Source organism: Microtus oregoni, unplaced genomic scaffold, assembly GCF_018167655.1.
Source record: "Microtus oregoni isolate MIOR12 unplaced genomic scaffold, Mior012 000010F_ref0000083, whole genome shotgun sequence".
Classification (NCBI taxonomy): Eukaryota; Metazoa; Chordata; class Mammalia; order Rodentia; family Cricetidae; genus Microtus; species Microtus oregoni.
In genome coordinates this window covers 3,136,283-3,148,357 of record NW_024543069.1, presented here as the reverse complement: position 1 = coordinate 3,148,357, position 12,075 = coordinate 3,136,283, and the positions used below count along the sequence as shown (strand labels likewise).

Sequence of the window (12,075 nt, the reverse complement as noted above, 5' to 3'; positions counted from 1 at the left end):
CAGAAAGAGATGCAGCCTTTAGAAGTGTGCGGCCTCGGTAGGCCTGTGGCAATGAGGACGGGCCCTTAGAAGCTTACACCGAGTCTTCAAGAATGAGCATGAGGGAATTTACCAAAGACAGCACATTTCTAAGCAAGAATTACAAAATAAATTTGGAAGAGCATTGATAGTTATTTGGGTAATTTTCACTGTATTTTACTATACAGACATTTTGTGAGTTAAAAAATGATGTGATTTAATCTGCATGGGAAGTAGAAAAAGACAAGATCTCCTGAGTAAATTGGGAGCATGGGGGTCATGGGTGAGGGCAGAAGGGGAGGCGGAGGGAAGGGATCAGAGAAAAGTATATAGCTCAATAAAATCAATAAAAACATGTAAGAAAAAAATGGCATGTATAAATGATAGGTCACTGCCCAGGGAATATGTTTTTCATGTTATTGCAAAGGCATGATAACAATGGCCAGTAGCCTACAGTTTAGAAAACACTGTCAAACATTCAGTGGTGTTTGTTTCAGAGAAGCAGCCCTAAGGAAGTAAGCCGTAAGAGCCTGGCAGGCGGGCATCCGGGAACCAAATTCAGAACTCTGCATGCATAGCCTACATGTTTTCCTTCTTCTCTGAAGCAGCATAAGGGCCAATAAACAGGCATTATAAATCTTCCAATCATTTGTTTTTATGAATTTATGGGGCAGGGTTACAAATGATTAATTACGTGTCATTTGAAATATGAAGAATGATAAAGAATTTTTCAAGTGGTGTTTTCTGGCAATTGTTTTGATGGACAGTCTCATTATTTAGCACAGATTGGCCTTGAACTCGTGACCCGGCTGTCTCTGCTTCTCTGACTGCTGAGATTATAGGTGCTCACCAGCAGAGCGGGTGGCAAGTTCTTTCCTTCACACTGAGCAGAATTACTTTGTATGTGAGTTGTCTCGAGGGTCGAAGCTTTTAATTTCGTTTCCCTCTCAGTATTATTTTGGACGAGGTTTGTCACTATCCTGCCAGTATCCCGGTGCACAATGCCCGTCTTGTTCTGCTGTGTTCCCAGGTGAGCTGATCAACTGGCTGGCACTGGATCGTGAGCACCAGGGGCATCATCACATGACCGTCCTGGTGACGGACCACGGCTCCCCACCACGGAACGCTACCATGGTGGTCTATGTCACGGTCACGGACATCAACGACAACAGGCCTTTCTTCCCACAGTGTCTCCCTGGAAAGGAATTTCACATCAAGGTCTGTGAAGCCCCTTTACTGTGCGCTTTTTTTTTTTAAACAAACAGTCATTTGTTTTGAGCGCCATCTTGTGGTCAAAGGTGGGAATTTGTCGTCAGCCGTGGTACGACGGCATAGCATGTATTCTAACAACATAGACTCTCGTGTGTGCTAAAAGGATGGCTGAAAACATAAAGAAACTGGCAGTGTGCACTCCAGAATTCCACCTCCATTTTGGTTAAAGGAAATATAATTCTGTCCATTGCACATAGACACGATGCCGCCCCAGTATCTGTCACGCTCACTCGTGGGTGGGTTTCCTCGGCTTTGCCGGCATCTCTGAGCAGCCGCTGTGCCTACAGTGATGTCACCGAGGCAGTCCTTGGGATCAGTGTGTAGTTCCCACATGAGTGAGTACCCATCCAGAGACCGTAGAAGTTGGGTTTTGTACGCACACGCCAAACTTGTAATCATGCATACATAAAACCTGTCTTGTCTTTTCCATGTTTTGTATGTTTATTATTTCTGCAATACATCAGCCCATTCTTTAACACTCTTCATAAGAGAATATATATTTAATATGGATCATATGTATAAAAAACTTAGCAGCAATTGATCTCCAAACACTTGAATTGAGTGTTTAAACCCTGATCAAACTTGCGTAGTGAACAAATCCAAAGGATGCTGAGGAAGTTAGGAAATTTAAGCCAATCTTCCAAAGCAAGAGCTGAGGAAAAATTCTGGCAAAGGGAACATTATTGGAGTGATTTTTATGGTATCATAAAAATACCTTGTGTTACATTGGGGTGATCAGCACCGTGATTGGCACGCATAATCGCTCCAGAACAATTCCTACTCACAGTGAGATATGTTTTCTGAAATAAAGGCAGATCTTTGTGCTGGGCATATTTTGGATTGTAGCAAGCAGCCTGAACAACAACTCAACAAGCTGTTGAGAGTATACTAGATTCTTTAAGAGTTTCAAAAATAGAAAGATATTTAATTTGACTTCATTGTAATTAATTTACTTGCATCTTTGGCTCAAATGCTCCAGATAACGTCTTCAAAATTAAAACAGATAAAAGGTGGAACCTTTCCATAGACTTCTATCCACGTACTTTCTGATGGTAGACGTTTGAGTGGCACGCAGATTTTAGAACTGTTAGTAGGTGCTTGATATACTGTATTTTTTAAAAATACTTTCTCTTTCATTTAATGGTCTACTATTTCAACCCTTAAGACTCCACTGACTCACCAGTAAGCTGTTTGTCTCCACGGCAGGCTTTGGAAGGTCAGCCAGTTAATACTCTGGTTACCACCGTCTTTGCAAAGGACCTCGATGAAGGACTCAGTGCGGAACTTACCTACTCCATCTCTCCAGGTAAAAGTCAATATCCATAGAACATGAAGGGATTTTAAACTCCCTCTGTCCCTGATCCTCTGCCTCACTCCTTTGGGGATGCCACCATCTCCCTGCTCACTCAGTACTCCCTAGACAACTTACACTAGAAAACCAAATAGCAAACAAAATCCATTTGCTGCCTGTAATAATCACTCCATACTTAAGAACACAAAGAGAGTATTGAAGTATTGAAGCCCTAAATAGAAACCATCCATCTTAAATGGATGATTTGTTGAGAGTCTAAGGTCCAAGTCAACTTTTATTGAAAGGAAAGAGGAAGCGATTAGATAAGAATTGGCAATTAGTGCCTGTTATGTTGGAGCACACATGAATATCTATGGACACTATTCATAGGGTGAGAATAAATCTTGTCTGTGTGATATTTTATTTGTGTTTCAACAAATAAAGCTTGCCTGGAGATCAGAGTGCAGGGCTAAGCCGCTAGAGGCCAGGGAGTGGTGGCACACACCTTTAATCTCAAGACTCAGGAGACAGAGGTAGGTGGATCTCTGTTAGTTCAAGGCCACCCTGAGCTACACGAAATTGATCCAGTCTAAAGGAGAAACAGAGCTCACACAGAGGTGATCTCAGCATTTGGGATCCCACACCTTTAATCCCAGCACTAGGGAGGTGGAGACAAGAATAGAAGGCAGGAGGAGACAGGAGCTCATTGCAGTCTGAGGCTGCAGTCTGGAGATGCAGTCTGAAGAGTCAGTCAGAGGACAGGATTGCCCTTTTGGTCTGAAGATTCGGTAGAGGTAAAAGGTCTCTCTAGTGGCTGGTTGTACTGCTTCTCTGATTTCTCGGCTTTCATCCCCTAATATCTGACTCTGGGTTTTTATTATTAATACCAAATAGAATTCATGCTACACATGTCTACTATATCATACCACAAATCATACCAAGCATGTGGTACACTCTACGGTGACTTTGTTGACATAGACTTACTTTCACGCTTTCTCTTAAAATACCCAGTCTTCCAGTTTCTTCTAGTAATTTGCTTTACTTAATATTGTGTTTGAGACCATTTCAAAAGGCATCTATCTTGTTTGACACAAACAAGGAAAACCCAGAGACAACCTTGTCCTTGTCTGAAGCAGAGTAGGTTCTCTTTATAGAAGACACAAGAGATACAAGAGCGGAAGAACAGATGCTGGCGTTGGTGTGCCTGCACACGCTCAGGGAGCGGATGTTGGAGTCAGTGTGCCTGCACACGCTCAGGGAGCGGATGTTGGAGTCAGTGTGCCTGCACACGCTCAGGGAGCAGCATCACCACAGTGCGAGCATTTCAGAGACTCTGCTCCAAGGGTCTCATTTGCTCTGCTGATGCCGCAAAGCTGGCACGGGCCCAGAGCAGCTTTGCTGCAAAGCTAGCAAGTGTCCATTTCAGCACACTTGCTCAGAAAATCGGACTTCTTCTGAGCAGCGTAGTTCTTCTACTGTTATCATGTTGTATTTTCTGAAGTGGATTTCTTCAGTTCCTTTTATCCAGCTCTATGCTTGCTAAGGAATCTAAGGAAAATTCTAGTAGAAGATGCTTTGAACCATTATGAAAAAAAATTGTAAAGATTTAATAATAGGCATGAAAGGCAAATGAAATAAAAAAATCTATATCTGTACTACTCATTAGGAGAGAGAAATGTTTAAATGTTTATTTATTGGTTTAGAGTATTTTCAACTAAAATGTCAGCCAGTGTGTGGTGAAATATGTCATGTTCGTTCTAAAGTCATAATAGAAGAGCTAAAAAAAATACGAATGACTAAGACAGTGTCAGAAGGACAAATGGAAAATATGTTTCCATAGGACTTTCATTTACAAAGTTTTTAAAAGGAAGACACTATAGTATGACACATTAACAATAGATTAGTGGGTAAGGGTATGAAGATTTGATACACAGTATGTAGCAAGCAGATGGCTCATCAATACCTGGTTCAGACCTCCTTCGTTACCCAGGTGGTATTACATATCTACTTCTCACTCTTCAACATCTGTCTTATTTAAATGTCAAAATCTTAATTCTCACAGAAGGAAATGTAAGAGGTTGATGACTTGATGTTGAGGGCGAAAACGACTTTTAAACAAGAAAAAAATTAGAAGAAGTAGCTGGATGAAATGACATTAAAATTCAGAACTCCGTGAAATACGTCACTGTTCACCATGTTGTAAGTCTCAGGTTATGGATTGGAAGGAAGCAGTTACAACCCCTTTACTGACTCAGAATTGTATTCAGCTTTATTAAGAATCCTGAGCGATCAGAAAGAAAAGGACAAATGACGTGAAAGCCGAGCAAAGAATATTAACAAGCATTTTGCAGTCAGAACGGCACAGCCAGTTTAAAACATGTCTCCTGAGTGTAACGACTCTGAAGCGTGGAGACGCAGCCCGTGATAAATTTGCAGGGTGTTTGTGTTGCTCCCAGAAATAGCGCCTCCGTTCCATGTCCTGGAGCAGCTCCTGTGCCCTGAGTGAGAGGGGACAAAGTTTTTGTTGAAGCTTTGTTTCACGTGTTCACACAATGGTATTGCTCAGTGAGACACTACCGTGAAAATGGACTTCCTACAGCTTCACCTAGGCAAATCTTGCAACGTATTTGACGAAGGCAGCCCACAGAAGATAAAAGTTCTACCTTATTGCCCTTGAGGTCAGCTCCCTTTCCACTGGGGACGTCATTATCAGGGGCTTTGTCAGGGAGCAAATTCTCCTTCCATGCTCCGTGTTGCCCACCAGGGGGCGCCCTGATTTCTTTGCATGTAAACATTTCCGAGCTTGCTCCTTCTAGCACACTGGGGCAGACTATCTTCCTACAGTCCTTACACCAAGATTGTACTTACTGAAATTAGGTCATCACCGACGAGTATAATCCTCTCTAGGGCTGGGATTAAAGGCATGCACCACTGCGATTAAAGCCATGCACTGCCCTGGTTTCTGTGGTAAACCAGTGTGGGTACTTGGATTAACGGTGTGTGTTACCACTGCCTGGTCTGTAAGGCTGGCCAGTAAGTGGGGCTGTTTTACTCTCTAATCTTCAGGCAAGCTTTATTTATTAAAATGAAAATGAAATGCCACTACATAGTGTTAGCAAATGAATCTCAAAGGCAAAATGCATGCAGGAGGCAGAAATCTGCAGATGGTCTCACCGTGTACCTCAGGATGGCCTGGCACGGTCTTCCCAGTAGAAAATGGGCTTATGCACCACCATGCCCATCTCTACTTTTTTATTTTTATGTACTAAAAAATATCTCTTCTATATTTTAGTGGCATATAAAAGTTAGATATTAACTGTGCATGGAAGTGTGGAAGCTGAAGGGATCAGAGCGGTGTTGTGTGCTGCGTTTGATGCATGTGTGTATCAGTGTCCTGGAAAACATTTGAGCAGGGCACACAGCTCATTAGACCCTCAAGGAATTAAAGCCAAATTAGCCTTCTATAGCTCCTTAAACTCTCAAGACATTTAAAGTAAATACATGCTCTGAAATATGAATACATGAACTGAATTGATCCCATCTTCTGCCTTATGAATTAATTTAGTGTGTTCATTTTTGCATACAGATTATCCTGCTCACTTTAAGATTGATGCCAACAACGGTGAAATAAGAACCACCACGATCCTTTCCCATGACTACAGACCTTCCTATAGGATGACAGTCATCGCCAGTGACCAGGGAGTGCCCCCTCTTCAGGGACAGGCGATTATTAATATTCAGGTAATGCTAGCGGCATAAAATGTAGAAGAACATTCTGAGACTTTCATTTGAGTTTTTAAACAAGTAGATAGTATGAAGACAGTCCAAGTGTGTGGATCCTATTTCAAGAGTATATTACACCCAATGCTTGCCTTCTTATTACTGTTTGGAAAAAAAATTAAGTATAAATGACCCCTTTTTTTTGTGCAATTCCTGACAAGCTATCCTTCACCCCATAGACATTTGTGATGCTTGGGTGTCATGTGCAAAAGGTTACTTTCCTCTTACTTCTGATGGCAGTGAGTTGGTAAGTTTGCAGGAGGAAGGGCCTTGTGCCTAAACAAATGACCACAGGACAAATTGCATGGGTTTTTGAAAAAAATTAAAGCTTGTAAAAATTACTTGAGATCATATGTCAAAGCTTTGCATTAATCAAATCACAACAACAGCAGCAACAACAAAACCAAGTCATGGGACATCTTTGCAGCAGCAGAAAATTACCTATGGCCAGTCAAAAGGGGACTCTTCACAGCTGGACTCTCTGCTGATCACGTTATAATAAGTAACACCTGCGCAGTATAAATATAATATAGGTTATATGTATATAGTAACAAGGAGTTTTTTTCCCCCAGGACTACTGTTTTCAAATTATGTCTTTCATAATTAAAGTGTGAGTTAGGAGAAAAATTGATGTGGTCAAAACTTTAGTTTTTTGTTTCAACAAAGGCACTTGATATCTCACTGTCCAAAGGTGTCACTGTGGCTAGACTGATCTCTAGGATCTGGGGTCATTTTGAGAATTATCTGTCCAACATTCACACTGAAGAATTACCAGATATGTTCTAGAAGAATCATGGCACAGCCTCACAAAACACTCATTCATGTATTGCAGCAAGATAAAAGGTGAATTTTATTCGTTCCTATATAGAGGAGATTTCAGTATTTTGATACATTTTCATTCTGTTAAAATGTATTTTCTCATCAATTAACACATATATAAAAACACAAATAGAAATCAGCTTCCAATATAGTGTCATAATATATGTATATAGATGTTTAAACTTACCTTTTCATAGTGATACGTGAAGCTAGTTTCAAAGAACTCTGTATCAACAGATACTCATTTACCCTTTCAGGTGATACCACTTTCCAAAGGGGCAGTTTTTAAATCTCAGAATATCAGACATTTAGTGATCCCGGAAAACACGAAGCCTGCAAAAATCATGAGCCTGATGCAGTCACCGGATCCCCTTCAACAGCCCCCGAGCGGGAAGTTACACTTCAGTATCGCTGCGGAGGACAGGGATGGACACTTTGAAATCGACAGCTCTACGGGAGACTTGCTCCTCTCTAAGGAACTTGACTATGAAACCACATCTCATTATCTTATCCGGGTGATTTCTGGAGACCCTAGCCGGAGCCCTCCGTGGAACAGCACCGTCTTCCTTAGCGTTGATGTAGAGGACCAGAACGACCATTCTCCCTCTTTCCAGGACGAGTTCATTGCGATCAGCATAGAGGAGAGCGCCCCTGTAGGGACGCTGGTGTACACCTTCAATGCCAAAGATGGCGACGGCAGCTTTCTGAACAGCAGGATACAATACTTCGCAGAATCCAGCCCTGCTGGAATGAACCCGTTTCTCGTGCACCCCTCCTCTGGCTCGCTGGTCACCGTATCTCCCTTGGACAGAGAGAAGGTGCCCACTTTCCTACTGACCGTAACTGCATCTGACCAGGCTGTGAATGTGACCGACCGGCGATGGCGGTCACTGGTAGCTGAAGTCGTGATTTTGGATGTGAATGACCACAGCCCCGCCTTTGTGTCTCATCCCATGGCCTTCGTCAGAGAGGATGCTGAAGTGGGCTCCTTGGTGCACCGTGTAAGTGCCCAGGACGCAGACGCAGAGATGAACGGGGAAGTCACATACAGCATCCTCGCAGGAAACGAGGACATGGTCTTCATGTTAGACGGCTCATCAGGTACAGTGCTCTGGGTGCCGCTTCTAAACTGTTTCATTTCACTAAACATTTTGTTACATTTTGTTTGAGACAAGTTCTCATATATACCAGGATGATGACTTCAAAGCCACTATGTAGCAGAAGATGACTTTGAACTCCTGATCTGCCTGTCTCTGCTTCCCAAGTACTAAGTTTGCAGGTATGCCTGACTTTGTAGAAGGAAAATTTATATGAGAATAACATTCCAACAGAACACATTATTCGTGACTGGGGACCCAGTGCTGTACTGGTTGGGCTCAAAGATCACCCTTTCCCTTCATCTAAACCAACTGTTCTCACTTCCTTTCATGCCTCTCTGACAGGCAGTCTTCTTGATAGTTCTGTAAATTTGATTGTTTTAAAAAGTGTAGATGAATAGGACCATGTTTGTCTTAGTATGGCTAGCGCATTTCAGCCAGCATCATGTTTCAAAGTCCAGACATGCCATCCCATTTTAAGGCAATTAATTTCCTCATGAGTTTTAAGACCATTGCACGCATGTATCATATTTTCTGTCTCTATCCGTCTGCTGGTGGACCTTTGAGTTATTTTTAACATTGACTGTTCTGGACAGTACAGAAGTGAACTTGACATTGTCACTACTCGGAGAGCCTGACTGCAATTCTTTCGCATAAGTATCCAGAAGTGGTGTCGCTGGGATGTGTCATACTTTAATTATAACCAATCTTAAAACTGCTATAGCTTCTCTGGAAGGATGGGGCTTTAGGATCCTTTTGCCAATTAAACAAATTACTTTTGAGGACTGGCCATATCATTTTCCACTTGAAATGTTTTGCATTAAAAGCAGTCGTGTGCAAGGGTTTTGATTTCTCTGCATTCCTGCCAACTCTTCTTATTTATTGCTCTCTACGAGAACCATCGCTGTAGTTGATAGGTGACAGACTGTTCCTGGAGAGATGCAGTATACACACACACACACACACACACACCCCACACACACCGCAGATATTGTATATTAGAGCTGTTTGCTGATATTAACAGTGCTTCGTAGCTAGCTGTATCTTGTGGGCCGAGGAGGCACTAGCTACCATCGTGAGTCCTTAGCGCAGGAATCCGACTGAGTAAAGCAAGGTGGCTGTATGGCAAATCAGCAACATTATGTAAAGTCTTGGTGTGGAAATTCGCCTTTAGTTCATGGAAGCCAGCACTGGTCAGTAACTGGAAACAGCATACAGGTTTTAACGGCTGAGCTCTTTGCTCGTTGTGGGCATTGCTTTCACATCGGTTGTAGCATTGTTTTTTTATGTCAATGTTTATCCAGTGCCATTCCCTGCGCACAAGTATCACTCACTGTCCTTTCAGCCATCTTGCTGTGGCCCTGCTATCTGGTGGCATTCACTATTTTTTAAAAAATAGGATGTGCTCTTTTCTTTTTATGACTTTTTTCAGGATATTTTTTTTAAAAGTATGGAGTACTATCTAATTGTCTATAAAATAGTGATTTCAACATGGACCTTAAGAAATATATTCTCAGACGTAAGCAATTTGGCCAGCTGTGAAGAGCATTGTTTGGAGCTGAGGTGAATGTGAGGATTTGGAAGTTGTGAGCATAGCTGTTTCTATTCTGATGGGAGAATTTATCAGCACGTTTCTCAGACCCTGACATATGGTTCCCTTCTGAGGCTTGTATGAACACCACCTCAGTGCCCAGCTGACAGGAGATTGTCCAGATACAGGCTGATGATTGCTGCGAGGACTGTGGCTCTCCTCGGAGCTGATTTAATGGTACTTTAAATGCTTTCCAAGACGCTCAAGGAAGGCCTGGTTCAGCCTGTTAAAGAGGAAGGATAAACATGAATTGTGTCTTAGTAATGCTGGCATCATGAATCTTGAGCTATTACAATGGCTATTTCTTTTGAGGTAGCTTTCAAGGACATAAAATGATAATTGCAGAATGTATCCATATGAGATGGGAGGTTTTTTTTTCTCTCACAAGGCTCGTGTGTCTAATAAAAAAAATAAAACATAGGGGTTTCCTATGGCCCCAATGTATAAAATGAGGAGTAATTATTGAAAAAACTATTTCGAAAATCTGATTCAATATTTAATTATTTGAAGAAAAAAATGGGGAGGCAGGCAGTCAGCAATCTTAGAAGAAATATATGACAGTTATTACCCCATAATAGCTATCTGTGCAGAACACCGCACATACATGGGTTATGTGGCTCAGTGCAGTGGGGTAGAAAGGTGGCTTATTTGTGAAATTTATTGCCTGAATTGCAATGTCTGTGCCCATTATTGTTCATAAAGCCAATGGCGGTCAACCAAGAGTAAGTGCAACAGAAAGCAGGTCTCTAACAGGAATCAAATGTCCTGAGCAACAGAGTCAAATGCACGTTTTTATAACATGGATACTTTCAAGTGTGCCATGTGTCCCAGAATATATGTTATTAGCATCATAGATACTTATAAAAACGAGGGAAATGCTGGGTAGAGTGATAACTGTGATGCAGGCCTTTCTGTAGATAATCATACGGGATAGACTTCTAAACTTTTCGTTTGTCTTCACAACTTAAATTGATTTTTCTGACGAAGAATGTTAGTAGATAAGATAAGAACTTAAAGTTGCTTCAATCAATTTCACTCTTTGTTATGATTCACTCATTAGCAATGAAAGTTTTTGATTGTGTGTTGTAAACGGAGGTGGAGGGAGTGGCTCCGCCCTCAAGCCACACCCATAGTCCATCATGTCTTCTCTTCCAAAGCAGGCTTGCTGAGGACAGCTTGTCCCTTGGATTACGAAGCGAAGACTCAACACATGCTGACCCTCGTGGCCCAGGATGGTGGCACGCCAGCACTTTCTGCTTCCCAGACTCTGACCGTCACTGTCCTCGATGTAAACGATGAGACACCCGTATTTAAGAAACTTCTGTACGAAGCTTCAGTTAGAGAAAACCAAAGTCCCGGTGTGTCCGTTATAAGGGTTGAAGCTGAGGACACGGATTCAGGTAATCGGAATACTATAGACATCAGATAACAGGCACCGTAAAAGCACAGAATGGTTACCGTTGGCATAAAATCATAGTTATGGAAAAATGGAGCCTGTGAGCTGGCACAGTGGGAAAGTGCTTACTGACCTGGAACCCATGATGGAGGGAGATAAATAACCCTTCAATGTTCTCTTATGATCTCCACAGGTGTGGAAATAATAAATTAAGTAATAATTAAATTAATAAATAAATAATTTAAGTAAATAAATTAAGAAAAACAAAAGTTATAGAGAAATGAAGTCACTACTTACCTCAACTATCAAGTATTTTCAGCAGCATACCTGGAACAAATAACCATAGGTAATGTCTGTTTCTGTCTGGCATCTGTGTTCATCTTTATCAGCACTGAGAGTGGTACAGCCCTAATTAACAGGTAATGATGGGTTTCGCTGAGATAGCAAGCAGAGGGATACACATAACTTCACATTTACCTCCAAGTGCGCTAGATGGATGGAGCAGGAGGAGTCTGGCGGTTCCCCATCTCCTCAGTGTAAGACAGGCTTGCTCCCAGAGCTATGGAGCTGATAGCAGCCTGCCTCGAGTCCTAGAATTATCTCCTACCTAAGCTGTGTAACCCTGAATAAGTTACTAATCCTCTCTGTTCGTCTTGTCTATAAAATGGGGACAATTCTAGTGCCCCCATACACAATTCCATTGTACGCATGAAGACATTACTAGGTGGGAAGAGAGTTTACGCTAACATCTGGCTCAGTGAATGGCCATTTTAACTCCTGTTTCTACTGTTATAATTAACACAAAACACAG

General features: G+C 41.9%; 1 protein-coding gene across 1 annotated transcript in view; it reads left to right on the top strand.

The window, feature by feature from the left end:
* The window catches only part of Dchs2 (dachsous cadherin-related 2), a 192,174-nt gene that overhangs the window by 134,363 nt on the left and 45,736 nt on the right, over positions 1 to 12,075 (top strand). Inside the window, exons 6-10 of the mRNA XM_041658916.1 lie at positions 1,049 to 1,236; positions 2,497 to 2,596; positions 6,168 to 6,322; positions 7,438 to 8,281; positions 11,029 to 11,268. Coding sequence (XP_041514850.1) covers positions 1,049 to 1,236; positions 2,497 to 2,596; positions 6,168 to 6,322; positions 7,438 to 8,281; positions 11,029 to 11,268 — 1,527 coding nt within the window. The remainder of the gene's footprint in view (positions 1 to 1,048; positions 1,237 to 2,496; positions 2,597 to 6,167; positions 6,323 to 7,437; positions 8,282 to 11,028; positions 11,269 to 12,075) is intronic.